This window comes from Larimichthys crocea, chromosome X, assembly GCF_000972845.2.
Source record: "Larimichthys crocea isolate SSNF chromosome X, L_crocea_2.0, whole genome shotgun sequence".
Taxonomy (NCBI): Eukaryota; Metazoa; Chordata; class Actinopteri; family Sciaenidae; genus Larimichthys; species Larimichthys crocea.
This window is the reverse complement of record NC_040020.1, coordinates 3,689,476-3,706,867: the sequence shown is the minus strand read 5'-3', so window position 1 is coordinate 3,706,867 and position 17,392 is coordinate 3,689,476. Positions and strand designations below refer to the sequence as shown.

At 40.6% G+C, this 17,392-nt stretch overlaps 1 protein-coding gene across 1 annotated transcript; it reads left to right on the top strand.

Annotated features, from left to right (window-relative positions):
* The first annotated feature begins 7,663 nt into the window (after positions 1-7,663).
* LOC109137374 (hydroperoxide isomerase ALOXE3) lies at positions 7,664-16,455 on the top strand. The gene is made up of 15 exons (XM_027283135.1): positions 7,664-7,752; positions 8,540-8,717; positions 8,898-9,102; positions 9,254-9,335; positions 9,591-9,713; positions 9,818-9,921; positions 10,427-10,593; positions 11,342-11,485; positions 11,622-11,825; positions 11,962-12,048; positions 12,151-12,320; positions 12,892-13,013; positions 13,162-13,262; positions 14,331-14,489; positions 14,627-16,455. The coding sequence occupies exons 2-15, from the start codon at positions 8,565-8,567 to the stop codon at positions 14,804-14,806; spliced, it is 2,001 nt and encodes a 666-aa protein (XP_027138936.1). The 5' UTR covers positions 7,664-7,752; positions 8,540-8,564; the 3' UTR covers positions 14,807-16,455.
* Positions 16,456-17,392: the final 937 nt, after the last annotated feature.

Genomic DNA, 17,392 nt, shown 5'->3' with positions numbered 1-17,392 from the left:
CTTCATTAGAGAACATGGTTATGTGTGGAGTGGCGCTGAATTCTTATGCACTGTGTCATTTCTTTAGCAGATGTCAAGTAGCGTAACTTAAATTATGTAGTTGGATCTATCTACAGTGTTCAGTTGACTGACAACTTGATGGGAGAGCAGCCATTAATATCAAATTTCTGTGCTGCTAATATGCCCAGTACACTGCTCCAACCAAGTCCCACCACCAGTCAAACATCCACTGCAGCCATCGCATCTTCTTTGATAGTCGCTACTACTAATACTATCATGTTATAGTTGTTTAAATAAATAATACTACTAATACTATCATGTTATAGTTGTTTAAATAAATAATAAAAATGATTTATCTGAATGTTCATTTGTTAATGACATGTCTTTTCTATGAAAAATGTTATAAATAAAATATTTTTAAAAAAGATACATTTAGACGAACTGTACAGGTGACAGGTTAACATTTACATTCATTACATATGTCAAACAACAGTAATATGTATTGTTGTTTAATGTTGTTTATGTGTTACAATGTGTCCTCACTAGGACTAACCGTCAGGTACACGCTGAAACAGAGAGGGAGCCTCAAATGGTTAATAACTGGGTAGTTTTGTCCTTAGACTAACCTTTAGCAAAACAAAAGTCATATCACGACTGTAGTACAGCTGAATGTAAATGATAACAGAATAACTGTCACCGATCAGGAAGACCCAAACGCAGTACAATCTTACTGAGTGTTCCTTATTACACTTCAGGTAAGAGATGACTGCACTTGACATAGGCAGGAACACATTCTTTCTGTAAAAGTCTTTAGACGGAGCTGCAGTTCAGAAGTCCGAGGCACAAGCTCCGAAGGCAGCCGATGAGAAATCTCCCACGGCGAAATTGGAGTGGCAAGACGCCAAACAGATGCAGAAGAAATAGCACCAGGAAACTCACAGGCTGGGTTCGGAGTCGGGGACAGTAAGCAGTCAGGTTTACCAGGGCAGACTAACTGTGGTTAATAATAATAATCCACATCTGACCCAAAAATATTTAATTTTTGGGTCATTAGTGAATTTCCAGGGCATCTCATTAAAAAAGATTATGAATGTAAAATCCAAAATGTGCAGCTGCTACATTGAGAAGTTTCCTATAAACACATCTATCTTTCATGACCAAAATTTCACCAACATTTTTTTTTTTCTGGGACAATTATACGTTATTATACATTATATTATTATGTATACATTATATCAGGTATGTCCAAAGTACGGCCCAGGGGCCAATCACGGCCTGTGGTCATATTTCATGGGGCCCGCGGCCCGCGTCTGACTGTTTTTAGATTTGTTCATGTCTGATTGGTTTAGATTTGGTTACATTGTCTTTTTTTTTTTAATGAGAGAATCGTAACAATGAAAATATAATTGTTACAGAACATTTAACATAATAGTTTAATAATTATTAAAATATTATATATTTAACAATAATTAAAATATTAGTTTGGCCCCCAGGCATCTTCACATTGTCAAATCTGTCCCTCTTTAAAACCCCTGCATCATATTATATTATGTATATGTGTGTTTCATAGCAGCCTTGCATTAATAAACTGAGCTACAGCTTGATCTATATTTGAGCCTGCTCAAAAAAATTAAAGGAACACTTTTTAATCATTCAGTATAGCGTCAAGTCAATTAAACTTCTGGGATATTGATCTGGTCAGGTAAGTAGTTGGGGGGATTGTTAATCATTTTCATCTGTTTTGGTGTTAATGAAAATAACAACAAAGGGGCAACAATGAGACGCCCCCGAAAATAGGATTGGTTTTACAGGTGGAGGCTGCTGACATTTTTTACCTGGTCATCTTTTCTGACCAGTTTCTCATTAGTTTTGCATTTGGTTAGGATCAGTGTCACTACTGGTTGCATGGTGCAGTACCTGGACCCTACAGAGGTTGCACAGGTAGTCCAACTCCTCCAGGGTGGCACATCAGTATGTGCCATTGCCAGAAGGTTTGCTGTGTCTCCCAGCACAGTCTCAAGAGCATGGAGGAGATTCCAGGAGACAGGCAGTTACTCTAGGAATGCTGGACAGGGCCGTAGATGGTCCTTAACCCACCAGCAGGACTGGTTTCTGCTCCTTTGAGGAACAGGATGCCTGCCAGAGCCCTACAAAATGACCTCCAGGAGGCCACTGACTGTCCCTGACCAAACAATCTCTGACACATCTCTGACTTCATGAGGGTGGCCTAAGGGCCCGACGTCCTGTAGGGGACCCTGTGCTCACTGTCCGGCACCGTGGAGCTCGACTGGCATTTACCACAGATAACCAGAATTGACAGGTCTGCCACTGGCGCCCTGTGATTTCACAGATGACAACAGGTTCAACCTGTACACGTGATGGACATGAACGGGTCTGGAAAAGCCGTGGAGAATGTTAACATCATTCAGCATGACCGGTTTGGTGGTGGGTCAGTGATGGTCTGGGGAGGCATATCTCTGGAAGGACATTTAGACCTCTGCAGGTTAGACAATGAAACCCTGACTGCTATTAGGTATCACCATGAAATCTTTGGACCCATTGTCAGACCCTACGCTGGTGCGGTGGGTCCTGGGTTCCTCCTGGTGCACGACAATGCCCAGCCTCATATGGCGAGAGTATGCAGGCAGTTCCTAGAGGATGAAGGAATTGATACCATTGACTGGCCCCTATGCTCAACTGACCTAAATCCAGTAGAAAACCTCTTGGACATTATGTTTCCGTCCATCCTATGCCGTCAGGTTGCACCTCTGACTGCCCAGGAGCTCAGTGATGCCCTGGTCCAGATCTGGGAGGAGATCCCCCAGGACACCATCCGTCATCTCATTAGAAGCATGCCCTGACATTGTCAGGCATGCATACATGCACATGGAGGCCATACAAACTACTGAGTACCATTATGAGTTGCTACAAAGACATTTTTGGCAAAATGGACTAGCCTGCTGCATCATTTTTTTGCTTTGATTTTGGAGATGTCTTTAAATTCAGCCCTCTGTAGGTTGATCATTTTCTTTTCTATTAATGATGTGGCATCCTTTAGTTTCTAGTTTATCTCTTTTGGAAAAAATCTCAATTTTCATGACCTTAAGTGTTTTTTGTGATGTTTCCTTTTTTATTATTAAATAGTTAAAACCCAGCACAGAATTAGGACAAAGGTTATAATTAAATAGAAAATGCTTTATTATAATTTTTTTTTTTCAGTAAAACCTTGAATAAAAAGTGCTTGCAAACCAGTAAACAAATTAAAACAAACAAGTACAGTTGAGAAACTACTCTCTTCATTTTTGTAGCTCCATGTTTTCTTTTGGGTGTTTTTTTATGTTTATATAAATTGGTAGTGTTTCAACTATACCTGACAAGCTTTTTACAAATCCCACATTTTGCTGTTGTCTCATTTTCGGCTTGAAAATACAGCCACATACAGCCTCCTCTTCCTCTCTGGCATTCTTCTGTTGTATTTTCTCTGTGCGTCACGCCCTGTGCATGTGCTGCAAAAAATGCTGATGAACCTGAGCCGGCAACTACCGTCCTATTACGCAGTATTACAAGGAAACCACAGATGTGATATGCAGTATAACAGGTATATGCATTTTCTGGGGGGAAGAAAAGTACCTGTTTGTTTCCTGTTCTTCAGTTTGCAGCACACCTGGTCAAGGCAAATTTCCAGCAGGTTTGTATCCTGGATGGAGGGAAATCCTCTGTCAAAACTCAAATAAAACAAAAGTAGTATGTGAACACAATATCTTCCCAAAAATGTAAGAAGACAAGATATGAAACCTCAAAACACACTGCTTTTACTCCTATTTACTTCCTCATTCCCTCTCGTTTTTAACTTTTTTTAAACCTAGGTTACACTTGTGTCACCATCTAAGAACACACAAGGGAAAGTAAGAATCCAACACTGTATCCCTGCTACAACCGGTATCTACACTGGTCCTTTGTTTTAGCTTACAGTATTTTATTTCAGTTTGATGTTTCATTTTGTTCAGAATGTGTCAGAGATTCGAATTAACTTTATGTTAATCTTTGAGTCTGTAGTTAGTGGTGTTTTGGATTGCAGTGTGTTGTATTGGAAAGTGTATCTACAGTACAGTAATTACAGAGAGTATGACCATATACACAAAAGGTAGCACTCTTATTATACTAACAGTGAGTGTTAGTACAATAAGAGTAGTGAGGGTGTTAGGCCCTTATGACAAAGTAAAAATCTCTGCATTACCTGGAGGCAAGTTCTTTTTCTTTTATGCAAATCATTTGGTCTCTCTCTCAAAGGTGTTTCCTAATTGTTGAAGGGCTGTTATTGTGTAAGGTTTGATTTGATTGGAGTATAACAAGGAAACCACAAACATGATATGCAGTGATATGCATTTCCTGGAGGGAAGAAAAGTACCAATCTTTTGTTTGTTTGTTTCCTGTTCTTCAGTTTGCAGCACACCTGGTCAAGGTAAATTCCCAGCAGGTTTGTATCCTGGATGGATGGATAAACAAGCTGAAGCCGACTGTCTCAAAACGAGTGATTTAATCAATTTTTCTTTTTCTGGAACAACTGCTATGTGTTGTCATAGCTTTACACTGATAAACTGAGCTGTCTGTGACCAATATAACTATCTTAATGCATGTCAGCCTGTCTTCTCTGAGCCAGTTGATGTAAGGAACTCGTGGTGTTTTATTAGCTACGCCTGCATGATCTAAAGCAATCCAATACAACTGCTCTGTCATCAAGTCTACTTTTTGACACTGTTAGAGAGATGGTAATTCAATTATATGTTTAAACATAGTTACATTAGTGGTGGTGTTTCTAATATTCAGCCTCTCTCAGGTACGTAAAATAAGAAACATCACCTTTAATTCTGACCTTGGTAAACATCCAATTCAATTTACACAAAGTTCAGTTCAATTCAATTTTATTGAAATAGCGCCAAATCATAATAAAAGTTATCTCATGACACTTTCCATACAGAGCTGGTCTAGACCGGGCTCTTTAGAATATTATCTACAGAGACTCAACAATCCCACAAGTCAACAGAACTGAGCATAATAAACTTTGTATAGTTTGAACTTATGGCTGTTGTATTGAATTACAATAAAAGAGGGTACTGAGTGCTTGTATGTATGGGAAATTATGATACTACTACTACTACTAATACTATAATGTTATAGTTGTTTAAATAAATAATAAAAATGATTAATCTGAAAGTTCTTTTGTTAATGAAAAATTTTCTATGAAAAATGTTATATATTTTTTTTAAACATACATTTAGACAAACTGTGCAGGTGAACACTTGTGTTGTTTAACATTTACATCCATTACATATATCAAACAACAGTAATATGTATTGTTGTTTAATGTTGTTCATGTGTTACAATACTACTGCAATGTGTCCTCACTAGGACTAACCGTCAGGCACACGCTGAAACAGGGAGGGAGCCTCAAATGGTTAATAACTGGGTAGTTTTGTCCTTAGACTAACCTTTAGAAAAACAAAAGTCATATCACGACTGTAGTACAGCTGAATGTAAATGATAACAGAATAACTGTCACCGATCAGGAAGACCCAAACACAGTACAATCTTACTGAGTGTTCCTTATTACACTTCAGGTAAGAGATGACTGCACTTGACATAGGCAGGAACACATTCTTTCTGTAAAAGTCTTTAGACGGAGCTGCAGTTCAGGAGTCCGAGGCACAAGCTCTGAAGGCGGCCGATTAGAAATCTCCCACGGCAAAGTTGGAGTGGCAAGACGCCAAATAGATGCAGAAGAAATAGCACCAGGAAACTCACAGGATGGGTTCGGAGTCTGGAACAGAAAGCAAAGACGAAGAGTCCGGGTCAAGAACAAGCGGGGTAGGAATCGGGAAATCAAGCCGAAGATGAGTGCTGGAAAGTTCTGCATAATACAAAGACAATCTGGCGACATAATGCTGGGCTGGTGTTGCTTAAATAGTGGCTAGAGACTGATGAGGAGCACCTGACTGCCGGAGCCAACGGACTCTCATGGGCCGGCTTGATCCTTGAGACATGGAAGGTCGGTTGGATACGCATGGAGCGTGGGACTTGGAGTCTCACTGCAGCAGGATTAATTATTTGAATGGCCCGACAAATCTGGGAGCCAGCTTCTTTAACTCCACCCGCAGAGGCAGGTCCCGGGTGAAGAGCCAAACCCTCTGACCGACCTTGTCGTCAGAGGCCGTGGACCACTGCCTGTTGGCTGCCCCAGAGTGACGCCTGGACCGTGCCTGGACCCAGGTTCTGTGACAGCGACGGATGAAGGCTTGGACAGAGGGACAGGAGACCTCCCTTTCCAGGGCCAGAAAGAGAGGGGGCTGGTACCCATACACACACTGGAACAGGGAAAGGCTGGTAGCAGAACTGATTAGCGAATTGTGGGCGTATTCCACCCACAGGAGTTGCTGGGACCAGGCCGATGGATTCCGAGAAACCAGACAATGCAGAGCTGTTTCCATCTCAGCTGGTTCATCCGTTCACTCTGTCAATTGGTCTGTGGGTGGAACCCCGAGGACAGACTGGCTGTGGCCCCCACAAGGCTGCAGAACTTCCTCCAGAAGACCGAGGTAAACTGGGGACCCCGGTTGGACACCACATCGGCTGGGAGTCCATGCACGGAACACGTGTAGGAGCACCAACTGGGTAGTCTCTTTGGCTGACGGCAACTTAGGCAGGGGCACAAAATGTGCCATTTTACTGAACCTATCCACAACAGTAGGGATGACCGTGTGGCCCTGGGAAGGAGGAAGACTGGTGACAAAATTCAACGAGATGTGGGACCAGGGACGATGTGGAACCAAAGGAACCAAAGCCGAAGGAGCCCCGCAGGTGCCTGATGTGAGGCCTTGTGCTGATTACAGATGAGAGAGTCACTTGGATCCTTAGCCAGCGTGGGCCACCAGAAGTCTCGTGTCCGCTGGGATCCGGGATGGCAGGTGAGCTTGCTGGAGTGGGCCCACTGCAGGACTTCCGACCTTAAGGCCTCCGGAACGTAGAGCCTGCCACCCTGTAGCCGCCCTTTCCCCCATGTCCCAGGTAAAAGTAGCCACCACACAGGGAGGTGGAAGAATGTTGGTTGGCTCCTCCCCCGAATCCCCTTCCTTCTGGAACTGGCAAGACAAAGTGTCCGGCTTAGTGTTGTGGGAACCCGGCCGATAGGAGAGGGTGAAGGGCCCATCGGGCTTGGCGAGAGTTTGGAGAACTGAGTGCACAGGTGAACCGAGTTGGCTGTTTGTTTATGTATGGGATCCGGGGGGGGGGGGGGGGGGCACAAATGTCACTTTATCTTGTCACTTTGCACTTTAAGGGTACTGGAGAGGGGGGACCTGGCACCTTTAACTCTTAACCAACTACCTAACTACTGCTCTGTGTTGTGCTCCACACACAATTTCGTTGCCTGTGGACAATGACAATAAACTCTTGAATTGAATTGAATTGATGAGAGGGAAGTAGCTGGCAGGGAGAGAGAGCAGAAGGAAGGAGAGTGAAAATTACTGGCAGAGCAGCAGAGGAATGGATTATGACAATAATGCCTATTGATTCCGCCCAGATTCCTTGGATACTTGCCAAGGCATTCGTTTGATGCCCCTTTATCACCTCATCACGGAAATACTGTAACATATAAATGGAGTTGCTGACAGAAGAGCGACTCACAAACTTCCTACACCACCTTGCTGAACGGCACCCAAAGGAGTTCATCAAAGAACCCTGATCGCATTAATACAGGTAAAAGAGATGCTATATAAAATATATATAATTTTTTGCACTCTGATTCATTTAGTGACTGTTAATCAGTGCTGAGAATAGGGCTGCACGATATAGCCTATAACCAATATCTCGATATTTTTAAGCTATATTGCTGGTCATGATGTAACGTTGATGTGAAGTTGTAAAAAGCTACATGAACTGCGTTGAGGTTTAGCAGCGGCTCATGTCAAAAATAGAAATGCTATAGAATGCTCGCACCGTGGCGCGGGGAGACGCTTCTGAGACGCTCCGCGGCGTGCCCTGTGTGAGTGCTCTCATTGATTAGACTGGCAGCTATCAGCTCCGGTGACCGCGGTGCTGCCACTCCGGGGCCAGTGGGCCTTGTCTCTCCTCACTTGATACAGAAAGTACGCATGCGCGCAGGGGATTTTTCTGGGTGGGCGGGGAAATGCGTGCTGTGAGCAGCACCAGGAGTGAGTGACAGGCAAAACTCCGGAGAATTAAATACCTATGGCTTAAAACATTTACATGACAAGTACTCCATGGTTGCGATATAGTCATTTCATACATCTCACGTAGAACAAGCCGCGATATATCGAGTATATTCGATATATTGCCCACCCCTAAATCACCCTTTAAGTCAAATAAAATTAAAATGCAGACGGCTTTTACGTGAGAAGTACTCGATGGTCGCGATATAGTCATTTTATACATCTCACGGAGAACAAGCCGCGATATATCGAGTATATTCGATATATCGCCCACCCCTAGCTGAGAATGATTATTATTATTTTATCCCCTCCAGGATTCTCCGGCTTTCCAAAGAGAAAATGGTGGATTATAAAGTGACTGTGTTCACTACAGAGCAAATCTCTGCCGGCACTTTTAACAACGTCTTCATTAAGCTGGTGGGCACAGATGGTGAGAGTGAAAGCGAGAAGCTCAAAGACACCTCATTCTTAGGACATATACCAGCAGGATCAGTAAGTCTGAAATATCATTTTCTAAATGCATAATACATTTCCTCAACTTAGTTTATATAAGATTGTTAAAATGCAGTTTAGTTATACATTGACTAATTGTGTGCTAATTACTCGGATGTTACAGCATAGTTCTGGGTGATAAAATACACTTTTCTACTTTTTGTCTTATCATTACTCCAGGTGTGTAATTTTACCATATCCTGCCCTGTCTCCATTGGAGAGCTGCTCCTCATAGAAATACAGAAACAGAACTTTCTGTGGTTAATACGCAATGCCTGGCTTCCTGCCAAGGTGAAAGTGCAATCCCCTGAGGGAAAAACTTATACCTTTCCCATCTACCGCTGGATCACTGATGACAAGGTGCACCGCTTCAGAGAGGGAAAAGGTTTGTGCTGTTCACTGACCACAGAATATAAAGCAACATAAAAAGAAATAAAAGAAAGACGAGCTAGAGCTACAAGGAGGACTGAGTAAATTCATTCTAACATACTGTATACATCAACAACTATAGATGTTCTTGTGGTTCTTCTTTTAAGCTCTGAGAGTCTTTGATGAAACACATCATCTTGGCAAATTCAATCGAAAGAAGGAGCTGAGGATGCGAGAAGAAGTCTACTGGTGAGAGCTCAGAGGTTATACACATTTAGGCTTCCTGCAACTTCAAAACTAACATGCACCAAAACTCCTACACCTTTTGTTGATTATATTCATAATATATAATGATAATGTAACCACCATATGGCCAGTAACAACAGGATTTTGAATACACGTATACATTATTACATTTTACTTTTAGGTTTTGTTTGCATTCCCTTAATTAAAGCCATACAAACACTGGTATCTCACCATTGTGCTCTTTTCTGTCTTTTCCAGCTGGGACGTATATGCAGAGGGAATACCCCACACAATAAAGGCAGACAACACTTCTTCTCTGCCCCCTGAGGTCCACTTCTCCTTCACCAAGGATATAGTATTTCGCTGGAATATTTTGACCAGGTGAGGTCCTCAAATTCTGTCAGGTGACAGTCTGCCTATGTAATTATGTACCTGCCTATCAAAAAGATTAAAGGAATCATAATAAAGCTTCTTTTATTTTTTAGGGGGGTGCAGATGAGGCTGCGGGGGTACTATGGCAACAAGAAGAACTGGAATGATATTGATGACATCAATCATGTGTTCTGGAGCAAACGGACTGCAATATCAGGTATAGTGCTGTCACGATAGTTACAGAATGGAATATTTGATACTTAATGCATAATAGTACACGTCCAACTGTGTTCATTTAATATTGAATCAATATTCAATTGTATTTCATTATGCTACTTAAAAAAATGTTTGTACAGCTAAGATAAGATAAATCTTTAGATTTTAGAACACTTAATTGTCAATTGGCTTCTTACTCATTAAACAGGAAAAATGTGACAGAAGGAAATGTTTGTGTATCATCAACATGCAGAAGTTTCCTAATTTTAAGCGTTGCTCATGAGAAAACTGTATTTAATTGCATTTAATCAAAACACTGACTGACAAATGACTTTGAAACAATGTCCAATTGTGTCTGTAATTCTTTTGTATAATACATTTCCCATTTTTTTGTTTCACACGCAGGATACAGTGAAGCTAACAACAGTGGTAGCCAAAAGCCTCTTGATCAAAGTTTGAAAGTTTTTTTTTTTTTTTAATGAAGTACAACTGTTCTGTTTTTTCAGACTATGTCCAGAAACATTGGAAGGAGGATGCTTTTTTCGGCTACCAGTTCTTAAACGGTGTCAACCCCATGCTGATCCGACGTTGTACAGCCCTGCCCGAGAACTTCCGTGTCACTGATGAAATGGTCTCCCTCCATGGTCAGTGTAGCTTGGAGGATGAAATGAAGGTGATTGTCTTGACTTAGATTTGTCTTTGTATTAGAATCATGTAAATTTGGAATTTCATGTTGCACTTAGATGTTCACCTATATGTAATTTCCACACTGTATGCCAGGGTTCGGCAACTAAGTTTGGACGCGGGCCAATTTTTTTCCTGACAATTCCATCGCGGTCCATGACCATGCGCGTGGGGGGGGGGTTTCTGCGTCCTGATTGGCTGAGTGAGAACCGCACGTGTGTTCTGCGTCCTGATTAATTAAGGGAGTACTGTACAAAATGCGTGTAATAAGGTGTATAAAAGTGTGTGGTTAGGGGTTTTACGGCCTTAAAACATAATTGTTAAACTTAAAAGATATATTTAAATATATATATATATATAAATAAATCAACGTCATCTAGCGGGCCAGATATAATTGATGGCGGGCCAGTTTTGTCGTCGTACAGAGACTCACTCGTAGCACCTCGCTCTGAATTCAAGGTGGCGATTTCATTGGCTAGATAGAATCACATGGGTAGTATGACTCTCACACGATTGGTTGGTACCTTCCAATGCTTGCTCAGTGCAGTGCTTGGATAGGGAAAAGTAATGTTACGGCATGAAATAGACTCGCCTGTCAAAAAAAAAAAAAAAAAAAATTCTACAATTAATCTCGGGTCCGGATGATATGGCGATCCGGTCCGGATCCGGACCCCGGTCCGCGGGTTGGGAACCCCGGCTGTATGCTGTAAAATAATTTCTCATTTCATAAATTTCAGGAAGGCAACATATTCCTGTGTAACTATAAGTGTTTGGATGAAGTGGAACTACAGGAAATCGATGGGAAGAAGCAGTACTTGATGGCTCCCCTTGTCCTTCTCCACAAAATACCTGACAATAAGCTGATGCCAATTGCCATTCGGGTAAGAAGAAGGACCTGTTGACTGACATCCATGTAGAATGGATGTAATATAAATAGAAATTTCAATGGATTTCAATAAATTCTTATTGACCAGTACTGGTGATGGATCGAATGATCTCTCTTGTCTTCATCTACAGCTGAAGCAGACTCCAGCCGACGACAATCCCATCTTTCTTCCTACTGATTCAGAGTACGACTGGTTGATGGCCAAGATGTTTGTGAGAAGTGCAAATTTTCACGAGCATGAGTACAGTGTTCACTTGTTGCGCACTCATCTGCTGGCTGAAGTCTTTGCAGTGTCACTACTACGCAATGTGCCCATGGTGCATCCACTGTACAAGGTAACTGCGAGGCAGGATACTGAACTTGCTGTAGTTGTATTTTTTTGAGAGAAAGACAATGGTATAAAAGCATCAAGATTTCTGACTTTGTTAACAAGTAATAGTTTTATTAAGAGAGTTCCCTCTTTACCCATAGCTCCTCAAACTTCACACTCGCTACACTCTGCAGATCAACGTCTTGGCTCGACTTCATCTAATATCTGAGGGGGGAGTTTTATCAGAGGTACAAAAAGATCAACACACTCACATATAACCGAAACAGTATTTCTTTTTTGTCAATGTCATTTACAATGTCTAACTATATACATATTTGACTGTTCCCTAGAATTCAGCGTGCAATAGAGAGGGTATGATCACAATCCTGAAGAGATCAATGTCTACCATGACCTACAGCTCCCTCTGTATACCAGATGACATCGCTGAGCGTGGGTTGGGAGCTGTGCCGAACTTCTACTACAGAGATGACGGACTCAGGCTTTGGGATATCATCCACAGGTTTTATAGGCAGTCTCCATTTTTCATTAAGTTTATAATGTATATGATATTGTTACAAAATTATGGATGTTTCAGTGGTATGTACAGTAATTGACATGCTAATGTCTTGAAATAATTAGTTACGGGCAAACTTACACATGGAAGGTGTCAAAGTTTCAAAGAAAAGCCTTAACAAAGTCTGACAGGTGATATCAGAGTATAATAATTTGTGTTAATGCAAACATGATTGCATTTGGTTGAGTGTAGAATATGCATTTCTTTAGGGGGTAAATAAAGGTTCAACCCTTAGAGACATACAATTATACACTTTCTTGCCTAGAGTTAGCTGTTGAGCTAATCCTCCAGCAATATTTCCATACTTAACATACAGAGATGTTCTATGTTATCATCAAACTCGCAGCAGGAGAGCTAAGCTCTCAGCTAAATATTGCACTAAATCTTAAAAAGAACAGAGCTGATCATTCTAAAGATATGTTCATTAAATTGTCTTACAATAGTCTGTTACTACTGCAGTGTGTATGGAAACTGTGTAAGGAATGTATTTTAATGAACTCATCCATATTTGTCAAAGCTTTGTGCAGCGAGTGCTCAGCTACTACTACAAGAATGACGATGAGGTCCAACGAGACACTGAACTGCAGAAGTGGATTTTGGACATTTTTGAACATGGATTCCTTTCCCAAGCAGGCACAGGTTGGCTGTAAAGAGAAGCTTGATCATAATTATGATAAATGTGCAAGTTTATGTACCATCATATTAACATAGCACATGAATCGAACTTTATTTGTGTCATCTAAACATCTTGAAGTAATGCAGTTTATTTATTTGTTCACATTCTCAGGAATTCCAGAAAAGCTTTCCACCATCCATGAGTTGGTCAAGTATGTCACCATGGTGATCTTCACCTGCTCAGCACAGCACGCTGCAGTGAATGATGGACAGGTAAATCCTTTTATGCTGTTTTAATGCAATTTTTGTGAAAGGGATTGATGAGGCAGTTTTCTGTAAAATAGAGGAAGCTGGACAAAACAAAATGACATTTGACTTTCTGTGGCCCTGTTTACACGTACACGGGTATTTTTAAAAACGGAGACATTTCCCTTCGTTTGTACCTATCTTTTACACGCAAACGGTGAATTCGCCTCTGAAAACGAATCTTTCTAAAAACTCCGGCGAGAGTGGAGATTCTGGAAAACTCCGGTTTTGCGTTTGCGTGTAAACTGAGATAAACGGAGTTTTAGGCAGCGGATGCGCCAAAAGTGCGACCAATGTTTACTTGTTGCTATGACGATGCTCATGGAAGCATTATTCTGATTGGCTTGCAGAGGATTCGCCTTCTTCCTACACTGCCACCCACAGGCTTGGCGTAGTTATGACGGCGCTCGATGGCGTATTTATGCGGGTTGATTTTTTTGAAAACGATGCTATGTGCACAATGTTATTTTGGAAAACGGAGGGAGGGAAATATTCGTTTCTCAACATACCCGGCTACGTGTAAACGTAGCCTGTATTGCTACTGAGCCTTTAATGTATGTAAGAGTCTACAGTAATACTAGCTGCTACAGAGCTAAATGTTCAGATTTTAAAATGCTGACTTTTAGGTCACAAAAATTTTTTTAGTTTAGTTTACTATGTTAGTGTGCAAATGTTTGAATTAGCACAAAACGCAAAGGTACAGCTGAGGCTAGTGTGATGAGTTTTGCAAGTATTTTGATCATAAACCAAAGTGCTGGACAAAACATTTTGCTGGGTATGGCAAATTTAATAGAAATCTATCAGAAAGTTTAGACATTTCTCTCAAAACCATTTATGTGAACCAATCCTAAGGTATTAGGATTCATTCTCTGGGGACCATGAATGGCCTCAAATGTTTTTGTTCCACTCTAAATTTTTATGGCAATACATTCAATAGTTTAAATATTTGGACCAAAGTAGCTGACCGACTGACCAACAGACTGGCATTTCATGGCTTCAAGTATTTATCAGTCATCTGTTATTTTTTCACTGCAGTATGACTATGGTGCCTGGATGCCCAACACTCCCACCACCATGCAACTCCCTCCACCAACCACAAAAGGGACAACGATGGTGGAGACAATCCCTAACATTAGCACAACAGTTAAGGGAATGGTGGCCATGTGGCTACTCAGCCAGCCACCTTCTGACTTTGTAAGTGGCCAAGATTTCATGAAACACTACCTAAATCTAATTAATGTTCAAGTTGTGTAAAGTATATTAACATGTTATCAGATGTCTAAATGTTTGTGGGGTGAAAATGTTTTTTATTGTTTGATTGATCTGATCAGGTCGCTCTCGGTGATTACCCGGAGGAACATTTCAATGAGAAAGATCCCTGCGAGGCGATAAAGGATTTCCAACATGAGCTTAAAAAGTTAAGTGCAGAAATCAGAGTAAGAAACACGAGCCTGGAAATCCCGTACACATACATGGATCCAACAGAGATGGAAAACAGTGTGACCATTTGAATGGTGAGACCTTCTGAGCTGCCAAATTCAGCTTCATATTAACAAAAGTGAAAAAAGAATGAACTCCATGTTTTTAACTGATCTGTGATTTTAAGCAGTATACTTGATTTAACTGTGGTTAATAAATTGAAATACATAATAAATTGACTGCTTTAAATTATAATCCACATATTAAATATTTTTGGGTCATAAGTAAATTTCCAGGGCATCTCATTAAAAAAAGATTATGAATGTAAAATACAAAGTTGCTACATTGAGAAGTTTCCTATAAACACAAGTGTTACAGCCACTGCTGTGTCGCCCGTGTATATTGCGATGTGTTGTATTATTCAATGTAAATACAGGTGTGGGATCACCAGGCTCCGATTGGTCCCCACCTGAGGGGAGGGGCCCAATTCCCGGCATCTGGTCATTTAAACTCGAACTGCCAAAGCATCAGGGCGGTTTGTTTTCTTTGTGTTGAGCTAACTTCGTTAGTTGCAACATTTGTGAACGTTAACAGTGGTTAACTTGTTTGTGGAGGTTATTTCCATTTGTTTTTGGGACTGGGCAGGGTTTAGTTTAATAACGTAGAATATTTCTGTTAGACCCATTAGTTTAGGGGTGCTGTTTTTGTTATTAAGTGTTCGATTTAGATAAAGATAGGGATGGTAGGGTTTTTCTTTCTCATTTTGTTTAATCTAGATAGCATAGGCTCTGGTAAGAGTTTTCTTTTTGTTATATATATATATGTCTGTTCTTTTAAACAGCATCTGCTCGCCCTTTGTTCCTTTTACCACCTCACCTCCCCTTTGTTTAAAACAATTTGAATTGTAATAAATACCTTAAAATGGTCATAATCTTTCATGACCATCAATTATTTTTTTCAGGGACAATTATACGTTATTATACATTATATCATTATGTATACATTATATTATATGTGTGTTTCATAGCAGCCTTGCATTGATAAACTGAGCTACAGCTTGATCTATATTTGAGCCTGCTGTGTGCTAGGGCACAGCAGATTATATATTTGTGTGAGAAACTAATATTTGCATTGTTTTCTTGTTGTTTTAATTTTCTTGACATACTGATACTGTTCATGTGCTTGATATATTTGGTTCATGTGAACATTGTCATTTAATAATCACTGCAAAACCCTGATTGGTTTGAATTAAACATCTCAATGATTTGTCACTATATTCTGTGCATTCTTTTTATTCTAGAAATGTGTTATTGTTGTAGTGTGTAGGTGTTCCAGTGTGAATTTCTGTATTCAGTACTTTCTCTGTGCTAATTTTCTATGACTTCTGTAAACTGTGACCACATTTCCTCCCATCAGTCACTGTCAAGCTTTGACAGTAACACATGTAAGGCAGAGTTCACCACATCAAATTATGTGTATCATTATGAATGTTCCTAACTGAGTGAAATGACGTAATTACGTAGCTGCCATGATAAGAGCTGTTCAAATTCTCTAAATGTTAATTAAAGGAACTTTAATGCTTCCTCTCTTATCTCCATTAGTAAGCACAACCACTTTATCTCGCAGTGAAAACTGTCCCAACCTAGATCCTTTTTATTGTACAGGCACTGTTGACGTCCTTGGGCCTGTAACAATGGTACAGGTGGTCTCTGACCTTCTTCCTAACCTTAAAATGAGCAGGTCAACCAGGTCAATCAAAAGCCGCTGGAAACCAACAGCTGGGTAAATTCTTAATTTGTCTCAGTGTTATAACTAACCCTGTAAAACCTGTCCCTAAGCAATGAAAAAAGACAAGAAAAGAAAAGAGGACAATCTTCCTTAAAGTTGTCTGCAGTGTCGGACAATTTCATGTCACCACTGAGCGCAGCTTACATATCCCATGCCCCTATTGGTTGTGAGCGACTGAGGTGTGGTAGCAACACCCTGAGCAGACTGACACATGGTCACAGCTGCAAAGGTAATTTACTGTAAAGTGTAACTCATTTTTGTTGCGCAATTCTCTTAAGACACGATCTCCACCATGAGTCAAGGTTGTTTCTGTCACACAATGTTAAAAACTCTCTTGGTGGACCCGGCCCTCTCAAACTTATCGTGTTCCTAGAACACTAATTACTCATGACCATTTGATAATGGAATCATATGACCACCATATGATAATGGAAAAACAGTACAAGGTACTTAATCTAGACCTATTCTTGTCTCCAAATTCTCGTTAGGTAGAGGCTGGAAATTTTCTTTGTGGATGATCAATCACCATCCGTCATAGGCTCTAAATCCCTTATGACAGAGGAAAGTCTCTGCATTAACTGAAGGCAAGTTATTTTTCTTTAATGCAAAATCATTTGCTCTCTCTCTCAAAGTCACATTTCACATTTGTCTTTTGTCTTCTCTGACACTGATGACTTGCCTGACACACTTTTTGTAATGCATTATACATATTACATCAAGGTGTTTCTTAATTGTTGAAGGGCTGTTATTGTGTAAGGTTTGATTTGTTAACTAGGGCAACTGCAGGAGTATTACAAGGAAACCACAAACGTTACATGCAGTATAACGAATATATGCAAATCCCGGAGAAAAGTTCTGTACATGGTTGATTGCTGGAGTAAAACTTAAAC